General features: G+C 37.6%; 1 protein-coding gene across 1 annotated transcript in view; it reads left to right on the forward strand.

Annotated features, from left to right (window-relative positions):
• The window catches only part of LOC105934178 (bromodomain adjacent to zinc finger domain protein 2B), a gene marked incomplete at its 3' end in the record, with an annotated part of 38,025 nt that extends 13,167 nt beyond the window's left edge, over positions 1-24,858 (forward strand). The window contains 25 exon segments of the mRNA XM_036139415.1: positions 2,897-3,058; positions 5,079-5,150; positions 5,476-5,607; positions 5,811-5,980; positions 6,069-6,248; positions 7,040-7,540; positions 9,409-9,440; positions 10,065-10,495; positions 10,660-10,896; positions 11,608-11,668; positions 12,296-12,404; positions 12,536-12,637; positions 14,101-14,281; positions 15,505-15,597; positions 15,679-15,740; positions 15,966-16,031; positions 17,158-17,223; positions 17,610-17,654; positions 17,828-17,854; positions 18,389-18,454; positions 21,069-21,209; positions 21,727-21,981; positions 22,902-23,125; positions 24,484-24,558; positions 24,651-24,858. Of these exon segments, the coding sequence (XP_035995308.1) occupies positions 2,899-3,058; positions 5,079-5,150; positions 5,476-5,607; positions 5,811-5,980; positions 6,069-6,248; positions 7,040-7,540; positions 9,409-9,440; positions 10,065-10,495; positions 10,660-10,896; positions 11,608-11,668; positions 12,296-12,404; positions 12,536-12,637; positions 14,101-14,281; positions 15,505-15,597; positions 15,679-15,740; positions 15,966-16,031; positions 17,158-17,223; positions 17,610-17,654; positions 17,828-17,854; positions 18,389-18,454; positions 21,069-21,209; positions 21,727-21,981; positions 22,902-23,125; positions 24,484-24,558; positions 24,651-24,858 (3,696 nt within the window).

Consider the following 24,858-nt stretch of genomic DNA (forward strand, 5'->3'; position numbering starts at 1 on the left):
GATGACGTGTGATGGGATTTGGCGGTACATAAGTAAAATGTAATTGCTTTGAAGTTTAGTTTTAACTGTGGGAAAAAATAAAAACGAATTTAGGTTAAAAAAAATGCTAATTTTGTGTAATAATCACGTCAATGAAGACAGACAGTGCCATTTTTTACAGTCGGTGGTTATGCAATATAACAATATCTGGGTATAAGGAATTTTTGCTTCTATTGTAAGTTAGGGTCTGGTTGCAGTTTTTCTTTAGTGAAATAATCTTTAGTCACTTCATTTAATAAAGGATGAAAAGTGATTAACTTTTAAAATAACAGTTCTTATAAAGTTAGAGTACTTTTAAGGATTTATTAAAGACAAAGATACTGCTGTTCGCATAATTTATTTGGCTTGTAAGTTAGTTGAATAAAAGGGAGTAAGTCATCACATGTTTTTCTATAGCGACCTTATCCAGGAATCAGATTTGGACCCTTGAACTTAAAGTTTGTGTCATGATTTAGCTTAGTTGTCTGACCCACTCAGACAATTTAAAAAAAAATGTTCAGGTTACTGAACAATGTAGAGGTGGGCTCGGGATTCTGGCTTGACAGCGTCTGGAACGGGAGGACGGGCGTTAGATGCAAGCTGCGAAAATGTGAATTTAACTGAGAGAGATGTGCTAGGCTGTTAATTCAAATCGGAGGGAATGAAGCGATGGAGGACATAATGTCGATCCTGATGATGTCTGGGTTCCAGTGAGCTGATGTTGAGATCTTCCAAACAGGGTTTGTTCCTTTTGTGAAGGGTAATTGATGAGAGATGGAGGATCCAGGGGTGCACTTATCAGTCATGGTTATTGGTCCTTTTCCCTATAGACTGGATATATATGGACAGGATTTAATGGCTGTTAGTTTTGATCATTAGTAAAAACTGGTCCTCGAAGACGAACCTTTTGAGTTTAATGTCCAAAAAGCACTTGGTTTTGAGTTTTCTCACACAAAGTCATAAAAACAGGTCCTCACTAAATAGAATAAATCTGAAAAAAAAGACAGCTTTTAGTGGAGTGTTTATCTCTGCTGCACCACCTCTGTACTCCAGTGCTGCAAAACCGAAATAATTTTGTTTTTTCATTTCTACAGTAGCAAACGTTCTTACTATTAACCCAATCAGCATTTATGTAAAAAAAAAACACCTCAATAAAGATTTGATTTAAATAAACGTCATATATCAATGTCTTAAGAGATTTAGAAGCATTCAGAAAATAAAGTTGTATTTATTAAACTAATCTCAACAAAAATCTCTCCTCACTACGCTGCCCCTCATAAGCAACTAAAGGGCAGGTGTTAGGCAATTTAAGTATCCGTGTCTTGTTTTGTTTCTTCCATATCAGTGCACTCAATGTTTAACAAGTGTCATAATTTTGTCCTCAGCCCAAAGCTTTACAAACTATTCAGGAGATTCATAATGATAAGATTAGGACTTTAGGAGTTATTAATTGTGGGGTGTCCTAATTAATTACTCACCAGAAAAGGTTAGTAGATTTTTATTTTTATTTAATTTCTTTTAAAAGATCTGTTCTTCTGTTTTGTTTGGTAGTGTTACTTGAATTTTGCAGCATTGCTAAGATTGATGTTAAATGTTGAAATACCCTAGAAAAGGCCACAGGCTCTCATAGCGTCCTGATTTATTTGTTCATATGTTTTCTGAGCCAGTGTCTCAATGAAGATTTCATAGTGGTTACATAATGACAACAAAGACTCTTGATTCTTCCTGACAGCTTCATTGGCAGAATTAATAACCTTAATAATGCTGCGGGACCTCTGCGACAGCTCACAAAACTTTCCTTTAAGGTGCAATATTCTTAGTAAAAATATATTTACTGGTTGTGACATTAGTTGTCTAACAACTGTCGGAATTGCAACTACAAAAGTGACGCTGCAAAGTTTGCAAAGAACATGATTTCACTCCTAAGTTATTTATTCAACATTTATTGTATATGAGTTAGTTATGTTCATACTATGCTAATTAATGGTGTATCAGAAACACATGGCAGTTCCAGTAGGAACTTGACAAACATGTGTTTTCGTTTATTTATATCATAGTCCGTTCTGCTAGTGCACTCTAAGCACCACTGATGCCATTTCAAGCTGTTCATTGCTCTGCATGTGACCAAACCTTGTCAAGGTGTTTGATATATTGCCTTGTTGTTATATTAGCTAAAAAGACACTGTGTCTGCAGTTAGAATACTGCTGATCTATGCTGATGACTGCGTAACTAGATTATTGTGGTTTACATCAACCATCTGTTACAGTACCGATTGTTGTTGTTGGCTGAAAGAATGTGACCAAAAATGTTGTTACACACTACACTTACAATCCAGGGGTAACTCAAATAAGTCAACATATTTTTCCGCCCAATTAAATGTGAAATAGAAAAGAAAAACACTTTCTAGAAAATAAGGAGTATACCAGTTGCCCATTCTGTTAAATCATGAAGTAACAGTGATTAACCACAAACGCTGTGTTCAGTTTCATCAACCACATCCATGTCTGATTGCTACCAGAGTTGTAGAATCAAGAAATCGGAGCCAAGAACCTGTAAGACAACATGAAGTAGGTTTTCAGATGCGAAAAAGCAACACATTTGTGTTCTGATCTAAAGATATTCAAGAACACAAGACACAGTCATGGCCATCAATCAGTCTGAAACATTTAAGTGTGACAAATATGCAAAACAAACTGAAAAAAATACTTAAAGGAGCAAGATTTTTTTTTTATTTTTTCTACAGTGCGGCAGGCTGTGTTAGGGTCAAAAATCTATTGTTATAGTGAGTTGCTGTTCTGACTGGGTTATTCAAATATTTCTCACAAGGACTCTCTGTAAGACAAAGACATTGATCTTGGACTGAATTGTGTTTGACAGACATGGAGTCAGAAAAGCGGCTGGCCTCTTCACCTTCTGCCCCACCCTCCTTTCAAAGGATGCCATCTGTACCCAGATCATCTCCTGCTCCACTTCAATCAGTCCCTATCAAGTACAGTCCAGCGCCTAGTCCTGGAGGCAGCATCCCTCTCACCATCTTTGGTTTGTATAAATTAAACAGCAAGTCAAAAAACACACGTCCTGTACTGCACACCTGGTTAACTTACCCACAGAGGCATGTTTTTAATAGCTTTTATTAATTTTATGCATCATTAATCAGACTTTACAGAGCACACTTTAGAGTTGCACATCTGTATAAATCTTTTAAAAGGAAATCTATTTTGAGAATTCAGTAAACTTCCCTTTAAAAGCAACAAGATTTTGACAATACAATAACCATCTCCTAGTATTAACATGATAAAGCAGCAATTAAAGAATGTCAGGCATTTAAAAACCAGTAGACTCCCTTGTGAAATTAGTTTTGCTCCGGTTTATCTTTTGTGATTTAACATGCCTGTCATCCCCACTCGGTTTGTGCAGCCTCTGACATCTCTTATTTTCTCTGAATACTAATTGTGGCCAAAGCCATTATGTACTGAGCAGCAGTGATGCACAAAACTGTCAGATTACACATGAACCCAGGGTAATATGCTGATTTAAATACAGTAGTTTGAACTCATTTTTTCCTCCATGAGAAGATGCCCGGAAAACCTTTTCTCTTTGCCAAAACATGGACACAGTTATAAATTATTCATTTTTAAATATACACTTTATACTCCATTTTAGACGCAGTCACATTGCTGTAGCCAATCAGTCAACTGAGTTCTGTTGCAACGCCACACGTCCATCAAACGGGAACCTCAGAGACAAAGAAAATACGTTTGGTTCCTTTAAGGGACAAATAATAGTTTCCAAAGGGGATTCTTTTGTTGCAGGGCTCCATGTTAACAGTCAAAGCAAATGTGTTGACAGCCACAGCATTGCTTGTTGAACGAAAAACAGTTGGAAAGGTGGACAGATTTAATCTTTTGATGTAGCCACAATATTTCTGCTGTATGTAAAAATAAGCCTCATTAAACTGGCAGTTGGTGGAGTTTTGTGATGCTATCCTGATACGCAGCAAAGAAATGTAGAATTACAACATGAAGTGGAGATGCACTGATTATTTGAAGTTGTTGTTCTGATATCTGATTGTAAAGATTTGACCTGCTCGTACCGCTTGTAACCCATTTCAAGTTCTCTAAAAACTATCATTAGATATGAGAACAGCTTATGAAATCTATTTTTTTTTTTTTGTTTTTTTTGAGCCCTCCCAACGTGAGCCTTCATGAATTGTTTATATCAAGAGCTGGTGTGACAACCCAGCTTGTGTGTAAGAGAGCAGTCGCAGTGAAACAAGATTTCACTATTTTAACAGAGACAGTTTAGACTTGATATTTAATTTAGCAGCTTTTATTGGTAATTAGCTTGTAAATGTTTCACCCGGGTGGTCACCGATCAGGGCTGGTCAAGCCATAAATTGAGCTATTCTGTCATCTGATTTTGCTGCAGGACAAAGTATTTTTTTTTTTTTTGGGTCATCCCTAATTAAAACTATTAGTTGCCATCTGGGCCCATTTCAGAAAGAAAACAATGGCCGATCTACAGCGAGTAGAAAGCAGCTACTCTGAGTAGTTCTACCTCACGCTGTCATACTCAGCATGATATCAATCAGGTAACTAAACTACCGTCCTAACAACCCTGAGTTAACCATGAGCATGAAAGAAGCCCCCATCAATGGCACACAGATAACACGGATCACCATGGAAAGAAGGAAGAAGAAGGCAGGAAAGAAAATGTCTTGAATTGCAGGTTTCCCGCAAGTGGATCACAAGTGGATTTAGAAATTTTTAATAAAGCTGTATGGAGAATATTAAACCATAATTGACAAAAGGAAACAATGCTGGTGCTGCTGAAAAAAGTGAGATGGCGGCAGAGAATTGCTGAAATAGTCGATGCATGAGTGATATTAAAGCTGTATTCTCACAATACCGTCATTCAGCACCCCCAAATAAAAACCTTGTATTCACCCAACATCAACCAGTTATCCTATTTTTTTTTATTTTTTTTTTATTTTTTTTTAGATTTTCACTTTTTGTATTTTAAGACTGTGGTTTTTGCTTTTTTTTTTTTTTTTTTTTAGGTCAGACGTACCAGACAGGTGAACTGGGTTTATCTGCGTTACCAGCACACAGCCAATTCAAAGCATTTCCAGGTAAGGATGTGTAAGGCTTTGAGTAATGGAAAATAATATTTTTTATTGATGATGGTTAAATATGAATATGATTCTCATGGTATGATGACTTTGTAGAAAAATACAGTTGTTTCATATTATTTAAAAAATTATTCTAAACAAACATATATGATGTGGCTTCATTGGTAAACTTGATAGAAAACCTAAAAAAAAAAATTTTTTATGGAGTAATATTTGGTATTACTCATTTTAAATTAAGTCATACTCCTTCAAGTCATCGTTTTCTGTTTGACAGAATAGATGCATATTTAGCCTTTATGTATGACAATCTGTCGTGTCTAATCAGAGCTGTGGCGGCCTGCAGAGATGGATAACAGACGAGCAGCAGCCCTCTTTAACCCTCTTCTGGGTCTGCATCCCTTGTTTGCACCAGCCTTCAATAACCATAGTCCTGCTGATTCACAACTTTGCTCTTCAGGTAAATAAAGGTCTCTAACATAAGAAAACAGTCATTTCATAAGTATGTCATCCCACATCAAGCAATACTGAAATGTAAATGAAACCTAAACAGCAAAGAGATGTTTTAAGTTTAACACTAAGTTAAGTGTTGCTGCTGGGGGGGGTCATTGTGTTGGGTTCACATTGCACGCCCTGTTCCTCTTAAGTCGATTAAAATGCTAGTCTGTGCAGGAGGGAACGGATGGGGCAGCTCCTTCCCAAATAGGAGCTTGAACATCAGTCCATTATGCGCTAAAGAAAAGGAGAAAACCCCAACCAACTCAAGTTGGAGTCAGCAGAACCTCTGTGAGTTTGTGCAACACCAGAATACCATTCTGACAGGAAAGGAAAAGGTTTGTATTAAGTCAAGCTCATTTTTCCTTTTTTTTCCTCTTTTTTTATTATGTAATGTTTTTCCAATCGTATTTAATTTTCATTCAGGATCATAAGAAAAGTCAGCCAGAGACACCCAAGCTGAATGGCTGCCTATCGGGATCCCTGTCAGAGAGCTCCAGCGAAGAAACCAGCAGTGATTCTGACAATATGGAGAAAGATGATGAGGATCTAAGCAGCGGCAGCGACGACTCAGATTCTGAAAATGAGGTTCCTGTTAAAAAGAAAGTCAGTGTAACTGTAATCTTTTTGTGCAAACTAGACACCTTGCTCAGTGACAGTTTGCTGCAAAGTGTTCCATACAAAGTGACTTTCTATTTAATTGGGATCTCGTGTGATAGACCAACAGAAAGTAGTTCATCGTTGGGAAGCATAACGAAAATGATACATGGTTTTTAAAATGGTTCAAAATATAAATCTGAACAGTGTTGCCTTTTGAGTTAAAATGTTGTACAATAACACTGCAAGTCTTTATAAGCATGTTTCTACCAGGGTTGCAGGCCAAGACACAGACGTCTTGCCCATTCTTATTTATAGAAATGCTGAAGTTCAGTTAGATTGGGGCAAAAAAATGGCCTAGTCAAAGTCTTTAACTTTGACAAGGCCATTTTTACACATAATAATGCTATAATCAGGCTTCAACCAACTCCAGCAATGAAGAGACGACAACCTGTATTTCTCAGATGTGTCCATTGCTCAACTTCCTCAATCAAATTTGGGCTCATTATCGTACAAAGACCCAATGATATTATGCATTAAGGTTTGTAATAGGAAAAATTATTACTTCAGAATACCTTTGCAAGGCACTGTATTTATTTTCTGAATATAGCTGGAGCGAAGGTACAAACCTTTGTAAAGTGTATATGATAATTTCTGCTCTGGATTGTCAACAGTCATGCTCAGTTGGTGGGTGGAAAGCTGAGAGCATGTGTTAGATGACGGAACTGCTAGTGTATGAATCTCTCAGCAGTAGCCGACATGACATTCTGTCTTTTTTTTCTTGTTTTCCTCCCACTCAGCATCTGATGCACAACACTTCTGAGAGTAAAGAGAAGGGACCTTTAGCAGGAGAAGGAAATGCTTGTCAAGAGAGTTTTTGTCGCAGTCTTCCTGTGACTTCCGCCGATCGGCTTCAGTCCCATGCTCATCCTGCTGGTCTGCCTACTTGCACAGCACTGTTTTTCCACACTGCCAGGACTGCAGAGGAGAGGAGCAAGCAGCATACCAGTGTCATACATCCCACTAGACCGGCTATCGACAGCGTTTCTTTAACACAGTCCCACGGCAAGGCTCGACCCTCGCACTCTAACCCCGTCCCAAACCCAAAGCACCAAATTCCCTCATCATCTCCCAACCAGAGTTCCTTTTCTGAACATCTGTGTGCTGGTTTGCTAAAACCTCTCATAATCAGGCCACCTACTCTCTCAACCTCGAAACGGCCCTCAAATGATGACCGCAATAATGAGAGAAATAAAAACTCTCCATACGAAGGCTCGTCACACCCGAAAAGAATGAAAAAGGTAAGTTCTAGATTTGTTTTATTAATTTTTCTCTGTTTTTATGTTTTTTACGTTCATTTTTTTTACGTTCTATTTGCCCTTCATCATTTCACTCTTTTACTAAAACAAACCATTTGCCATGGGACATTTGATGCTGTCCACCTACAGGTCATACCTGCCTTGGGGCGAGTTTGCAGCAGCTTAAGGATACGATGCTTTAAAGTGATTTTCCTTATTCCACTCATATTCTACTGTAAGACAATTAAGTTTTGGAGTGGCCTAGTCAAAGTTCAGACTTGAATTTGATTGAGAGCCTTGACCGTAAGTTGGGTGTTCGTGTGTTGAACTGGCAACTTTTTCAGCCTGTCCAAGATGCAAAACATTCAGCTCCCTGACCACTAGGCCACCACTCCCACCAAAAATATACTTATAAACTCAACATCTTAGGAAGGACACAAAATTTAAACAACCAATATGACGTATTAAAACAGCAATTCAAGCAAACTAAAAGCAAGTACATATAGATTAAATTCACATATACTTTACTGGTCCCAAAGGGAAATTCAATAAGACAGCGTTCATAATTATGATCTCATAAAATTAGGAAATAAATTAAGTAAAAATAGTTGAATAATAAAGAGGATAAAAATATCCAAAACCAAATACATAAGCTTAACCAAAAGCTTGAGAGAATAAATGTGTTTTGAGTTTGCTTTTAAAGCTGAACACTGTAGAAACTGATCTGAGGTGTTGAGAAAAAGACTTCCAAAGGACAGGACCGTGAAGACTAAAATAACAGAACTGATTCTGAGTATAACAAGATTTACTTCAAGACCTTAAAGGTCTGTCAGGATATAATCTATGAGAATCTCAGAAACATAAGAGGCCAGGCCATTTGAAGCTTTAAAAACAATCCGCATCATTATAAAACCAATTCTCTGTTTAAATGGAAGCCAGTGAAAGGTTTTTAGGATGGGACTTGATTCCGAGTGTTGATGTTCCAGGGAGGAGTTCATTACAATGGAAATAAAGGCATGAATCAGTTTTCCTAGTTCAGGCTGAGACAGACCACCTCCACCATGATTAACTATTATGTTTCACATAGGTTCACGTGGTTTGGATAGTTTAAATTTTTTAATTTTTTTTGCTCCTTCGCAAGCCATCAATTAGAAGCTATATATTATACCGAATCATCTTATCACCTTTTATCTAATATGGAAATTTGGTTGATTATATAAAACACAAAAAGGAAACTGTACCAGTAAAAGGAAAAAATGCCTCGACCAAATTTTACTCACCTCACTTTTTTTTTTTTTTTTTTTTTTTACACTTTTAAAATAAATTTAAACAGTTTGTTCACTCTATTGATCCCATTGCTGCTATCAGGGACTTTATTATTCTTCAGGCGGATCTGAACACTTTAGGACTAGAAATTACCATGTTTGGTTTCTGCAAGATTAACATCACAAAACCCATCAGCAATTAGCTCTCTTCTGCTCTGAGTTGTTTTGTTATTTTGGAGAATAAATCTCTTTTACAGGGCGCTGTTGTTGTTACCGTTGTAAGAAGAAGGGATAATAGAGGATTGTGTACCAGGAGAGTTTTAATCCATGTGATGGTTGTCAGGCTTTTGATTGCCAAAGTTTGACAATAGCAACACATAAAACATCACAGCCTCACAGTGGCAGGGAGCCAAGCAAATTTGACCTATTTTTCATTGTTCACTATTTGACAGGCTCTAGCCTGCTTTGCTTTGTTGTTGTTTTTTTCCCTTTATTACACCTTCATTTACAACCCACAGCAATATCATTTGAGTGACAGTGATTTATAGTTATTGTTGTTTCTTTTTGTTTCTAATGGCTGTTCTTCTGTTGGATTCTGTGAAAAAGGCTTCCTCCGCGCAACCCAGGAGACAAATTTGGTGAGGAAAAAAAACCAATTTATCTCCCTGTCCATATTTACAGACCACGAATCTACACTATTCAGTTAGTCTTAGATAAAACTTCAAAAAATGTTTTATCTAAGATAACTCTTTTTATTCATTAAAAATGTTTTCTTTCAGTGTCATTATTTTGAACTACTTTGTGTTGATTTATCACATAAAAACCTGATAAAAGATGTGGACGTTTGTGGATTTTATTTTTATTTTTTTTAAGAGATTAAAAACCTCTTTTTCAAGGGAGTCCTGGCCAAGAGGCAGCAAAGTTACATATTGTACTGAGATACATTAAATTATAAGACAGGTACATAAAAAAACATCAAGTAAAAAAATTACAGATAATTGATAATTGAGACGAAATTCTTTCACCTTCAACTTAAAAGCATTTAAGGATGGAAACTCAGTCAACTTCCAGTCTCTTTGTAAAAAAATCCACGCACAAGGCGGTCAAAAGGAACAGTGAGCAACAGCTGATCGTTGGATGAAATTTGGCCAAATGTTACAAAAGTTCCATGATTGTTAATATTTATGTAAATTATTGTTAAAATCTTAGTTATTCATTGCAGATGTTCACTGATTTTTGTTCTGCATTTTTTTTACTGACAGTGACCCAGAGCTGCTCCTGAACCCCCACCCTAACAGAGCGATGAGCGCTGCAGGTCAGGACGTGCCTCTGGCCCTCATAACCAAACCCTGCCGCCGGGCCAACTCTCCAAACAGCAGGCCACTCTTGGCAGCTACTTGCCCTCCCTACCTCACACCCATCGACCTGAGCACTGGCACCAATGAGTCCTCGGACACATTTGCTTCGCCGCCTGAATCCTCTGCCCCGGGACTTGTTCCGGGGTTAACGAAGGCTGGTTCGGTTCCACGTGGAGGATGGAGGCCGGCAAAAGCCAGCTCATGCCAAAAACCTGTAGACTTGAGCAGAAGCAGTGGGTACGAGTCCCACAGCAGCAAAGCTTTAGAGGACTCTTCAGGAGACGATGAGGATGAAGAGAGTAGCGCGGATGATGATTCAGGCAGTAGCCTTTCAGGTTAGATTAAATGTAAAAGTTTTTTTCTGATTGTATAAAGACGCAGTAGACGTGTTACTGGAAGGAGCTGAGATCCATCAGAATGAAAATATTCCTTCTGAAACGTGGTTTAAACATGTGACATGAATAAACTGAGCCTTCTGTCTGTCTGCAATTCTCCTCAGACTCTGAGAGCAACCCTGAGAGTGAAGTTGCTGGGAATCATAGGAGGGAGTGCTTTAAGGCAGAAGCACGTAGGGATGCAGGCATGAGTGCTCCGAAAGCAGCTGAAGAATCGCTCTCCTTCCTGAACTTTTCATCCGACCGTCACCTTGCAAAGCCTTCAGCTCTACCCAGCACAAATGTCCTCGAGCAGCATGGCACCCTTCCTCCATCTTCTGTAACATTTTCAGCAGCACCGGGTAACAAATCTCTTCTCTCACAGATGCAATAAATCCCCAACACTCGTATCATAACATTTCAATTGAACAGTTAAATCACAAATATAAGATCCTCCCAAAGTTGGTCTGTCTTCACAAATTTTCTTAGGGATTTTATGATTTATTTACTTAAATAACAAAAAATCCCAAATGTTCTGTTTATTCATTAATAAAAGCTGAACAAAATGAGCGTGCTGCAAGAAACCTTTTTGCTCTTTATGGTACTCAATCTATTTTGATTTAGTAACACTTTACCTTTGCCACATTTTAGGTCCCCTTATTAAAATCTACATAGAACTGTATATGTGCTCTAAAAACTATCTCTGATGTCTTTAAATCAAACTCGAACATATTGTATCTGGGACTGAACTTTTCTGAAAGCCTGCATATGTCAGCTATTTTTAAAATGTATTTGTAAAGTTCACTCTAAAATCCTTCAATCAATTTTGTGTAGATGTAGATTGTTTATAGATTTTTTCTTTCACTTTGATCAGTCTAAATGCATGATTGCACTGTGATGCCACATAAAAATAACGTGTATGTGTGTATAATATCTTCTTAGCTTAAACTATTTTCAGTGATTGTTAATGTTAAGAAACAAACTGTATCCTCCATATTAAACACATTAGTCTATCTGGGAAGTGAGAAAGGGACAGATTTTCTTTATTTTTCTCCCTGTTCTCTGTTTATCAGGTTCGAAGAAGCGAAGGAGAGCCACAGATGAGAGAATTCTGCAAATACCTCTGAAGTTTGGGTGAGACATTGTAGCCAAGCTTTTGTCTAAAATTTGTTCTTGAGTTCATTTGCTAGACTGTTGATGTTGAAGTCGGTTTTTAAGAAAAAACTGGCCTTCTCGCAGTTGCCTAGTTATTCTACAAAGAGTATTTTCTGATGTACATCCACATATTATGAAATCCTTTCCTGTGTTTATATTAAAATGATTTCAAAACTAATTTTAAACTCTAGTTGATTGAAGATTTCATAATTTAACACCAAGAACAGGTTTCAACAAATATTATTTTATTTGCTTGTTCAATTTTTCAGTGTAGCGCGTTTAGCATTGCAGTTTTTAAAAACAATTAAACAGGAGCAGGACCTGAACAGGACTTTTTGCATAAATAAAATATTTACATAATTACATAAATAAAAAGTTGTTTTTTAACAACTTTTTGTGGCTTGCGCGTACTTTGAGCTTAAAGATTTTATTACATGTGGCAACATTTTTTTAACATTGCTGCTGTAGCCCGTCTACAGCAGGGGAAATGGGAACTGGAGGGATTTGCTTCCTGGCATTGACCATTTAGGAGTCTGATCACAGTACGTGGAAAATATTTACAAATATTTATTCTGTTCTTGTTTTGTACTTGATTTTTCTATTTAGATGGCAGAGAGAGACCCGGATGAGGTGTGTTGCAGGTCGCCTCCAAGGGGAGGTGGCTTACTTTGCTCCATGCGGAAAGAAGCTGCGTCAGTATCCTGATGTAGTGAAGGTAAATCAACGATGTGTACCTTCGCTGTACTTTTCTAATTTAGAGCTTTAAGTAACTGAGCCCCATGCTGCTATTGATGATCATTTATTGCTGGGTTGAATAATTAGTTTGTATTATCCTGTTCTCCGCAGTACTTGGTCAGGCATGGAATAACAGATATTTCACGGGACAACTTCAGCTTTAGCACAAAAATCAAAGTTGGTAACTTCTATGAAGGCAGAGAAGGACCAAAGGTAAAGGTTTTCTTTGTCTCGAAGCTATATTTATTGTCTGAATTATAAGTACAGTAAAGATTAAGATTATTCATACCACTGGCAGATTTAGATTCATATTCTTTTCATCAGACATTTCTTAAAAGATAATAAAAAGATAATAAAAAGATGCAAAGGAGTATCAGTTTAGATTTTTTTCTTTTTACACATTTTGTTGAAAAAAAAAGAAAAAAAATCTTAGACCATTCTCTATTTAATATTTAATGGCATTACAGTAATTAAACCCATTTCTATCACTGCAGACCAGCTTTTTGCTTTATCTTTGGTGATGAACTCCAAGTCTTTGAGGTTGGAAAGCCTCCTTGCCATCACCCTAATCTTTATCTCTCACCTCAAATCTATTAGATTCAAGTTGGGATGTTGGTTATATTAAAAGATTACTTTGAAACAAAATCTGCCAGGGGTATGGGTAATTTTGGGTTACAGTTTTGGTAGTTGTCTAAACAACATAATCTAATGTTAAAACCCATACATGTCACATTTCCCCCCCGGCTGTAGAGCCCTGACCAGATCACTAGCCTCACAGAACTGCTGAGGAGGACATGAGAGGTTGTTGCAGCCCACTTATGTTTATTTCCGTTTCAATTATGGTTGAAATGTATCACAGTTTTGATTTTTGGCCAACTCGTACAGCTCTAATGGATGGATGGATGGATGGTCTGACTATTAAAAGGCTCTTGGCTTGTTTATGTGGGCAACTACAAATTGGATATGAGTTTTAAAATGGGAGAAAAAAACTATACAAACTTTAGCCCCACTTATTGAAAGATTTGTCTGAATCCATGTATACATTTGTGCCCAATTCTTTTTCTTTACTCTTTTTTTCCCCCTGGGTTTTTACAGCAGTTTTAAAATGGGAGAAAAACAACTATACAAACTTTAGCCCCACTTATTGAAAAATTTGTCTGAATCCAGGTATACATTTGAGCCCAATTCTTTTTCTTTACTCTTTTTTTCCCCCTGGGTTTTTACAGCACTAGTGCCTCATTTTCCATACAGTAGACTGACAGGAAAGGGGTTTGAGAGAGGGATGAAGACATGTGGCAATCGAACCCGGCTCAGCCACGTCGAGAACTAAGGCCTCCGTATATGGGTCATGCTCACTACCCCTCCACCATCAGAGCACGCCCCATTTGAGTAGATCTTTTATTTATTAATTCACCCAAATTTTAAGTTGTGCAAAATCCTTCTAGTTGTATGTTGTATGATAATTTCATTGTGTTGTAAAAAGTCCCTGGAAAAAAAGCATACGTGTTTCATTCCCACCAGGAGTGTAAGAAAGCTGCTGACTGCAGATGAGTCTCCATGGGTGCTGGAACTAAAAATGCCAACTGCAAAACACTGTTAAATCTACACTGTAAGAGTGAAGGACATTTTACCCTTATGCTTGTTTGCTATCTCTTACCTTCCCAATCTTTTGTCAGGGTGTCCAGTGGTTCCTGATGGCTGAGGAGGACATTGCTCCTTGTATTATAGCAATGGATGGAAGGCGCAGCCGGCAAGCAAAATCTACTGAAGCCACATACCATCCTCCTGTAAATTGTGGTCAAGCTAACCTCCAGGATGCCACTGATGCAAAGTTAACGCGTAAACTGCAGGCACGAGGTTAGTTTGTGTCACAGAAATACACAAATATAAGCAAATGTCCCGTATTTGCTTATTTTTATTTAGTTGGTAATTGTCTTAAAATGCAAATATCTTAGCTATTCCTAAGATATTTCTATATTCTGCCCTTTTGCCCTCTATAGCATACATCTTGTTTAACTAAAACATGTGTCCCACATCGCTCTGTTTATCAATAGATACCTGTTATTTGCTGTGCAAATTTATGTAGCTTTAGTCCATTTGATATCGATTCAAATACAACATTCACATTCAACCAGAGCAGTGGCTTTTCACCTTTTTACGGTGACCCTCTCTTTATATGGGAAGAAACCCTGCCCAGATGTTTGTAGCATCTGGCTACAGCCTCACTTTTATCGTTGTAGCTGAAGACTCCAAACATATGCAAGGCTGAATGGAAAAAATAACCTTAAGCTGTATAGTCAGTCAGCCTGGGCACAAAAACTTTGTTCTTAAGCAATGCAGAACAATTTTCTTATTGATCTGCTGTAAATATCTTAGGTTTCTGTTTTCTGACTTGATGTTTGACACATTTCTCACTTTTAATTACAGCATTCACTGAATGTTTTATTACTGTTGCTCCATCAATTTTTAGTGTTGTTCTAAAAACAGATTTTATCCAGAAGTTATGTCATTTGAATCTAGAAATGCATCCTTATACTGTTCATAATTTATTTTTTTGACAGATGTGAATTATTATGACTTTTGCCTATTTAATTTGTTTCATATTTCCAAACCCTTTAAGAACCGCTTTAGAAACCCCCAAATCAGATTTAGAAATCACTGTTCAGTTTGAATTGATCCACAGGAACTTAGTCTTAAAACATTTTGTTTTATTTTAATCCTTGTTTACCACTTGGCTTTAATCCACAAATCTTAAAGTTAGAAGTCTGAATATTTTTACCCATGTGAATTACTATATTGATTATCCAAATCATCTTTTAAAAGACAGATTTTGAAATTTCATCTTTCAAGTTCAAAATCATAGCTCAAAGCATTTATTGGATGTCTTTTGAATGCTAATGCATCTTTAGCTGTCTGCAGTTTCTTAGATTTGGTCAAACATTTTGTACATTTTACAAAAAATGTAACAATACTCATAATTTGCAAAAGTACAAAAAAAATAAATCAGTTGCCGCTAATTTTCTCTCTATAATCTGTGATGTCATATTTCATGTCATATTTCTCATTTTGTCATGTCACAGAAATGGCTCGACAGGCAGCTCAGATAAAAATGATGAGGAAACTAGAAAAACAGGCTTTTGCACAAGCCACGAAGGAGGCAAAAAAGCAACAAGGTAAACGGCTGCTGTCTAATCAGACTCCCCTCTGTACCAGATAAGAAGCTGTGTTCAGAATGTCTCCTTTTGTACTTCCAGCAATAATGGCTGCTGAAGAGAGGCGGAAAAAAAGAGAGGAGAGAAAGTTTCTTAAACAACAAGTATGTTTATTCTTGTTTTGGGCGTCTACCATATTCACATTGAAAGTTTCTGTTATTGGAGGTCACAGAGCTCTTTTAAAAGCACTTATTTAAAATCCTGCACTTTCTACATTTGCATAGACCCACTGAACGCCTTTATCTCCCATTCTGCTCCCCCTTTACCGCTTTCTACCGTGCATGACGTAACAGTAAATTCATTTGATCTTGCCCTCATCCTTTCTCCAGGAGAAGCTTAAGCGGATTCAGCACATTCGTATGGAGAAAGAGCTCCGTGCACAGCGAGTTCTTGAGGTTTGTCCTGAAGGTTTTAACACCTCCTCGCTGCTTTGGATTAAAAAAAAAAACAAAATAACTAATACTTAATTGCTTCTTTGCAAAAGTGCCATTAGATGTGAAAGTCTCCCCATACGTGCTGGAGCTTAATGAAAAATACAGTAGCTCATTAATTAAGAGGGTGAGCAGTGTTTTCACGGCAACGTGTAATACATCTGTTTTACACTCCCTCACTAATAAAGGCCCTGTTTTTCTTTAGCCTTTATAAATCTAATTTCCGCTGACGCGCTTGGTAAGAAACGGGATTTCATTAGAGCTGAAATCACTGATAGAAACCTTGTTTAGGTTACACTCAATGAATCCTGTTGTTTTTTTTCCCCCCTTTTTTACCTCTGTAAGATAAATAATTATGTCTGTGTAAACACTGCTAGTGGTTTGATTTGAGTGTTTCAGTTTGGCTCCTTTCAAACTTTCAAACCAAGGCTGCTCTGTGACATTCCAAGCTGGCCAAGAGGTTCTTGGATTGTTCTCCTGGGTGCATTAAATATGCAAAAGAACTTCCTTTTTACGTATTCAAGCACCGGAGTTCCATGATGGTTCTCAGCTTTTGTGCACCTAGCTTGATCATAGGATAATTTGAAGTAGGCTAAAACTTAACCATGCTCACATCAAGCTGAAAGCCTACATTACATATGCACTGCATGCTACACGGAACAGCAACAGAAGAAGAAGAAGCCCTCTACACCTCAAAACTGCTTATATTAACTAACTAATTTGCTGAGACATTATGGGGTTATTAGGCTACAGAATGTGATGCTTTCAAAGAGAAGTGCAGTCTTTGTGTTTAATGATTGGTAGTTTAACAAAAATCAGATCATAGGGCAATCATACAATAGTGACTGCAAAGCGCAAATAACTTGAGGGTTCAGAGCTGAGGGACAAGTGTGTTATTCTTACTTTTACACTAAAAGGAGCTTTTCCAAACTTGCTGTGATCTAGCAGCATCTCAAGGTGTCTAAAATCCTGGCAATCTTTGCTGTTGTTTTTTTTAATTTGGTTTCTAAATGACCTGGAACTTTAAATGGCATTTAAGGGGCCTCGCTCGGATGATTGTGACCTCCCCTGTGCGTTTCTTTGCGCACAGGAGAAGAGAAAGAAAAAAGAAGCTGCAGCCAATGTGAAAATGCTGGAAGCCGAGAAAAGAAGCAAGGTGAGATGAACTTAATGAGCAACGCTCGGTTGGTTTACCACATGTTTTCACCCATTAGTCCTTTCTCTTTCTCAGCGTACGTTACATTCTGGAAGCCTCATCTCTCTAAGATTGATGTTTTCTAGCTCATCAGTGCCGAAGTTCTTGATTGCCTCGGAATCTATTGTAATTATAAAAGACGCGAGATAACCTAATTTCTTTGTTTACATTTGTTACTGAAAATGTGTTTGCACATTTCATCAGTCACTGATCTTTACGGGGTTGAAGTTTAGTTAGAATATTGTTCAGTACAATGAACTGAGCTTGTCTTCTCTGCGTGATGTTTAATTATGGTCACTTATGTGCTTATTTTTTGGGTTTCTAATTGAATCATTTTTGTTTTGAAGGAGAGGGAGATCCGTAAACTTCAATCTGTCATACAGAAGCACCAGGTATTATTTTTATTTATTTAGTTATTCATTTTGCGCCAAAACAAATCACTGAAATAATGTTCTCCTGCTATATTTTAAACGTATTAAAGCTCCATTCTTTATTTGAAATTTCTGGCTTTGGTTTTACGTGTGATTTTTCTTTTTCCCAAATGGTTGCCTAATCTTTCTCCCAGGAGCAGGAGAGGTATAGGCTAGATATGGTATGGGCATGTTTTTGTTCTGAACGTTTACACCACCATATCACCCGTGTGCTAAATTAATGATTCGTGTCATTATATCTGGCAAAGTGAGGCACTCGTTGCTGACTTTTAGCATCCCTCTGCATGGCTTTTCCAGAACAATCCACTGCACATGTCCCTGCGGTTGCTCTCTTTGTAGAAATGCATCCATTATCTTTCTAAAATGAGTAAAAAAATCTTTCAAGCACTCAAGAATAATTACAGACGTCAACTCTTAAGAGCTGAGACCACAGAGGGCACCGTCTCTGTTTTGTTTTGTTCAGTGCCTCCTGTGTGTGCATGTTTCCCGTCACGTTCTCCAGGAAGTGTTTATCGTCGTGTGAGCTGGTAAATTTAGCTTTTAATTAAATGCCGTCGCTTCTAACTTTGAGCAATGTTTCCCATATTCATTGTTCACTAACGGATGTTTATTGGTCATTATTGACCCTTCGCGAGTTACTGTAAATTATATGGTTGCAGAATTAAAATAAAAACCATATTTCTGTTCACCGGTAGGAGAGGGAAAGACGCAGGCAGCACATGATACTCATGAAAGCTGTGGAGGCCCGGAGGAAGGCAGAGGTGAGGAACCCCTGGTTACATATGGACCGCTTCCACTCTTTTATGGTTTTACTTGTAGGTTGATTTATGTAGGCTGACATCACGTTAAATGCATCCATATTTAGTTTTCTGCTGTTAATGTCTTAGGACAGGTGTTATTACCAAATGTAATGAATGAGGTTACATTGCACAGAGTGTCCGTTTTAGCCATACATATTAAATCATTAATTTCCAAAACCATTTCGTCAGATAGTACAGCAGAACACTTTACACACTGTGGCATGTTACAAACCTCAGTGTGTTTTTTATTTTTTTAATTTATGTGATGGAACAGTGCAAAGTAGCACATACTTGTGAAATGGAAGAAGCATGTTTTTTATGTTTTGTTTTGGTTTTATTTAAAAAGAAAAACCTGAACAGTGTGGCTTACATACAGGACTGTCTCAGAAAATTAGAATATTGTGATAAAGTTCTTTATTTTCTGTAATGCAATTAAAAAACATGAAATATCATACATTCTGGATTCATTACAAATCAACTGAAATATCGCAAGCCTTTTATTGTTTTAATATCGCTGATTATGGCTTACAGCTTAAGAAACCCAAATATCCTATCTCAAAATATAAGAATATGGTGAAAAAGTATACTAGTAGACTATTCAACTAATCACTTGAATCGTCTAATTAACTCGAAACACTGCAGGGTTTCCTGAGCCTTGAAAAACACTCAGCTTGGTTCAGTAAACTAAATCACAAGTATGGTAGTGGTTAAGAGACGACATAAGATTCTCACAGTAACTGGTGTACTGGCCATGGCATTACTGTCCTTGATTGGCCTGCCAATTCCCCTGACCTGAACCCCATAGAGAATTTGTGGGGTATTGTGAAGAAGAAGCTGAAAGACACCAGACCCAACAATGCAAATGAGCTAAAGGCCGCTATTGAAGCATCCTGGGCATCCATAACACCTCAGCAATGCCACAGGCTGATTGCCTCCATGCCACGCCGCATTGATGCAGTAATCTGTGCAAAAGGATTCCCAACCAAGTACTGAGTGCATTAATGGACATTTTCAAATGTTTGATTTTGTTTTGCTGTAATAATTTTTTTTTTTTACTGAGGAAATATTCTAATATTTTGAGATAGGATTTTTGAGTTTTCTTCAGCTGTACGTCATAATCAGCGATATTAAAACAATAAAAGGCTTGCGATATTTCAGTTGATTTTTAATGAATCCAGAATGTATGACATTTCCTGTTTTTTAATTGCATTACAGAAAATAAAGAACTTTATCACAATATTCTAATTTTCTGAGACAGTCCTGTACATATTCAGCACCCCTCAGTCAATACTTTGTAGAACCAGCTTTTTTGCTGCAGTTACAGCTGCAAGTCTTTTAGGGTGTACCCCAACCAGTCCTGCATATTCATTCTTCCTCTTACACTTGGCAAAAAGCTCAAGCTGTCAGATTGTATGGATAACGTGTGAACAGCAATCTTCAATATATGCTGCAGACTCGTGTTGGGATATAGGGTAGAACTTTGATCGAGCCATTCTATCACCGAAGATATTCGGTTTTAACATTCTAGTGAAGCTGTGGATGCATGTTTAAAGTTGTTGTCTTGCTGATAGATGACCTTCAGCCGTAGTCTGAAGTTTCGGGTTTTCTTCCTGGGTTGTTCTGCATTTAGCTCTATCCATCTTCCCATCAACTTTGACTAGCTTTCATGTCCCTGTTGCATAAATCCCCATAGTATGATGCTGCCACCACCATGTTTCACTGTGCAGGTGCTATTTTGAAGGTGCAGTGCTAGTTTTCTGCTGCATATAGTGTTTTACACTAAGGCCACAATATTCAGTTTTGGTCTCGTCTGACCAAAAAACATTCTGCTACATTTTTTAAGCTCTTCACATGGCTTGTGGTAAATGTTAAGCAGGACTTCTCACTGCTTTCTCTCAACACTGGCTTTTGTTTTGTTTTCCTTGTGGAGTGCACAACTCTTTGGACAGGTTGTCCTGTCTAAGCTGTGAATCTCTGCAGCTCCTTATCATGGGCCTCCTAACTGCTTTTCTGCAAGTCAGTTTAGGTAGACAGGCATTTCTTTGTAGGTTTGCAGTTTGTTCATCCTTTTTGCCTTTTCAGATGATGGATCAAACAAGTATCAGTGAGATGTTCACACCTCTGTTTTTACCTGCTCCACAACTTTATCCCGGACCTGTCTGCTCAGTTTTCTGGTTTTTGTAATGATTTTTGTCCACTAATGTTCTCTAACAAATCTCTGAGAACGTTTAGCACCGGTGGAATTTATTTATTGGGTTGAATACAAATCCACACCTCACTTTGATGATTTCTGTGTATAAAAAAAATAAATAGAACTGTATTTATTTTTTTCCACTTTATACTCGGATGCTAATTTGTCTAATTATGAAATAAAATTCCAATAATATATACTTAGCTTTAAAGTTATAATGTGACAAAATGTAAAAACATCATAGCAATAAATGCTTAAAAGATGCTGTAAAGTTGTATTTTGAATGATCGAACAGATTAGTTTTCCTTTTTAAACCTAAAAAACAAAGTATGGCAGCACTACAGCGCTTTTATTATGACATAGTAAATATTATGTCTGTTACAGCAGAAAGAACGCCTGAAAAAGGAAAAGAAACAGGAGAAACAATTAAACAAGAAAAATAAACTGGAGCTTAGACGACTGGAGCTGAAGAAAGCAAAGGAGCTAAAGAAGCCAAAAGAAGACATGTGTTTAACAGATCATAAGGTATTCACACGCTGTTAGAAAATAAACAAACCCTTTTATAAATGCCATAATCATTGTAATATTGTTGGAACTGCATGCTTAATTAGAACAGCTCTTTGTGATATTATTAGATTAATTGGCTACAACACCACTGTTGAGCTGATTTTAAAAGGAAATGGGTGTAGATCACAACAGTGCCATCAAGTGGCTGCTTTTATTATAACCTTAAACCACATTGGTGTTCATATTTTTAGCCTCACTTAACATTAAATAAAAAGTAAAGCAAAAAAATAAGTATGACCCTTATAGTTTTATGACTTTCTGTCCCTTTATATGTTTATTTGGCCTCTTTGGTTGAGGAGGTGGGTTGGCAGGGTCTTGATGTGAAGCTGGCTCTTATAAAATGTGAATATGTATACAATTTTGTTATGTGGTTCAGTGTATCTGGGGTTTATGTATGACAGAAAAAACTGTTCTATAAATAAAGTTGGAAAAAAAAGTATGATCCTGTTGTTAAAAATGTTATTTCTCTCCACAGCCTCTTCCTGAGTTATCCTGTATACCTGGAATAATCTTACCAGGAAAAACCTTCTCTGACTGCCTGATGGTGTTGCAGTTTGTGCGTAACTTTGGAACGGCCCTAAAACTAGGATTAAATCCAAACCAGCTCACGATAAGCAGCCTTCAAGATGGGTTGCTCAACAATGGGAGCAGTTTGCAGAAGGTGCAGGACCTGCTGGTGAGCATGCTGTCTGCAGCCGTGTGTGATCCAGGTGTACCTGCAGGGCACAAGGTGAGAGGCATTAATTTCCTCTGCATTTTTATATATAAATAGATATATTAGTATTGATAACTCCTCGCATTGTTGTAATTAACATTTTACCTGAAGCCACGATTAACCAAATTCATCAGGCATATCTACTTCCATTTTGGAGAAGTCTTTAATTCATGCTGTGTTTTTACATCCTACCCTTTTTAAGAAAGTCTACTGGAACTGAAGATTTTTTTTTTAAGTTAGCAGCACTGACTTTGAAGAAAGTTAACCTGTGTCATAATAACATAATTATTGGGACACATCGTTCTTGCCCCTTTACGCCGGGCTCACACTGAATATGGTGCAGATACTGTTCTGGCGGCACAAGGAACCCAAATAATTAAAAATCGATGTGTACACCCACATCAGCCATGTGCAGTTGCGGGTCTGGTTAACGAGATAGTGCGGCCCTGCAAGAAGGAAGTTTGACCGGATGCCACAGTGGTCCCTGGATCAAGCTCTCGAATTTCACGAGCCAAACAGGAAATGTTAGGCACTAGACAGGATAAAGTTCTGGTGAATTTCAGAATAAAATCACCCCACCAATTTACGCTAACTTGACTAGAATAAACAAATCGGCTACACAGAAACACGAGGAAATATAGGCGCTTGTGGAGGATAAAATAGCATATTTATGCGCACGGATAATGAGATTTGCCCACGAAAACCATGGCTGTTTTTTAGCATTGTTAGAGGATAGCAACAGAAAGGACCAGGTGAACTTCTGTTCTCACAAGCACCCTTTTCGCTGCCACAGCTGAAGGAGCTGTGTGAGTCAGGTTTTGAGACAATCAGGAACTGGATCAGGACCGTAACCCGCACTGTAGTCAATGTAAACTTTGGATTAGCATTTTGTGTCGCTTTTAGCTAGAGATACAAATATTTGTGTTTGTTTTCAGTGCAAAACCTTGTTGGGGTACCATTTGACAAACGTGGAGATCAACCGAGACAACGTGTCTGAGATCCTGCAGATCTATATGGAGGCCCACTCTGGACAGAAAGAGGTGTCCGCTCTGGCCCACAGCCTCCAAACGAAGGCGTTCCAGGCCCACAGTCCATCAGAGAAGGCCGCTATGCTGGCATTCTTGGTTAACGAGCTCTGCTGCAGTAAGGCTGTCATCAGGTAACATTTTGTTTTGATTTATCAAAGCAACATGCAGATTTAGCAGCTACTCCTCCAGAAGATTTAATCAGAAGACTTTGTCAGAGTTGCTGTTTCACATTCAGGTTTTGCTGACGTGTGTAACTCTTTCCATAGAAATGTTGTTATTGTACAGATGCCCAGATAACCCCAATATTTACATCGCTGTGTCAAAAGGTCTTATTGATCATGATCGACATATGGCCAAGGTTTCTGCACTGTACTGTCTACATTCTGTATTTTGACCATCATCCAGTGCGGTATTGATTGACATTTTGACTCCCACTCTGTCCTGCGTTTTTAGGCTGAAAGGAGCAACTTCAGCCGAAAAACTTCTGCTGTCTGCATATATTTGATCAGGAACTGCAGAAAGTATTTTAACCACATTGACCTTTAGAGTTTCACAAAAAAATATATAGGAATAGAAAACAAAACATCATCTTTAAGAGCTTAAACAACAAGTATATTGTCCTAAAAATGAGCTGCCAAATGTTTCTACAGTAAAAAAGGAAACAATGCAGGAACACTCTCTCTCCATTAAGACAAGAAAAACTGTGTGCTGAAAACGACACTTTGGGGAAGTCACAATAAAACTGAAGATTTAAGTTAACTTGTCCCTCACAGTGGAAGAAATAGCTTAATTATTTGGAAAATTTTGTATTTAGTTCAACAATATATGTATACAAATGTCAAATTCTGGCCTGACGGGGACTTTCGTCAGGTTGCATCAGACCATGCACCTTTCTTTAAAACACACCATCTTTAGTCTTTGATGTGTTACAATGCCTCACATCTTTCTGTATTTTTGAACATCTTTATTAGGAGTCACATGAAAGAGGTCTTGAAGATGTGATGTAAGGCAGCCGGTGTTTCAAATCCAGTCAGATGGTTGGGAATCAGACCAGGGGTTCACTGCTTGACGCTGTTTGTCCCTTTATTTATTAATCCAACCTCTGGGTGATATGGCTGCCCAATATACTCACTGCAAAAAGGAACTAAAAATAGGTAAAATTTTCTTGAAATTAGTGTATTTGTTCTTGATTTGAGCAGGCAAGTTTAAATGATATGCCAATAGAATAATATTATTGCTCTTAAAATAGGAACTACTCAGTCCCATCCTCTTTTTTTTAAGTGCAGTATATCTAATTTTCTTATTTTAAGGTTCAAAATACTAATTCCATTGTCAGATAATCTTATTTACCAGCTCAAATCAAGGAGAGATGCAATAATTTCAAGAAAATTTGACTTGCTTTAGTTCCCTTTTTGCTTTGGCTCTGCTATTCAGTGAACTAACTCGTCAACTAATGTAAAATCAAAAAGTTTTGCCTGATGTTTTTCAGCGAGATCGACAAAAACATAGATTACATGACCAACCTGAGGAAGGATAAGTGGATTTTGGAGGGCAAGCTGCGGAAGTGAGTATATGAGCCATCTGAGGTGTATTTGGAATTTTATATGTGTGGATTTTGGATTTGAATCAATTTTCACAACGTTTTTGTTTCTGCAGACTGAGGAACGTCCACGCAAAGACCATTAAGAAAACATACAGCGACGTAAGAGAAGAGAACCATACCTTTGGCGGCTTAATGGTCCAGAAGAAAAGTAAGAGGAAAAACAGAGACAGTGAGGAAGATGAGGACCAGGATGAAGACAGCGAAGACCGAGGAGAAGATGATGATGAAGAGGAGGAATTAAGGGAAAAGAAAAGGAAAAAA

This window comes from Fundulus heteroclitus, chromosome 7, assembly GCF_011125445.2.
Source record: "Fundulus heteroclitus isolate FHET01 chromosome 7, MU-UCD_Fhet_4.1, whole genome shotgun sequence".
Lineage (NCBI taxonomy): Eukaryota > Metazoa > Chordata > Actinopteri > Cyprinodontiformes > Fundulidae > Fundulus > Fundulus heteroclitus.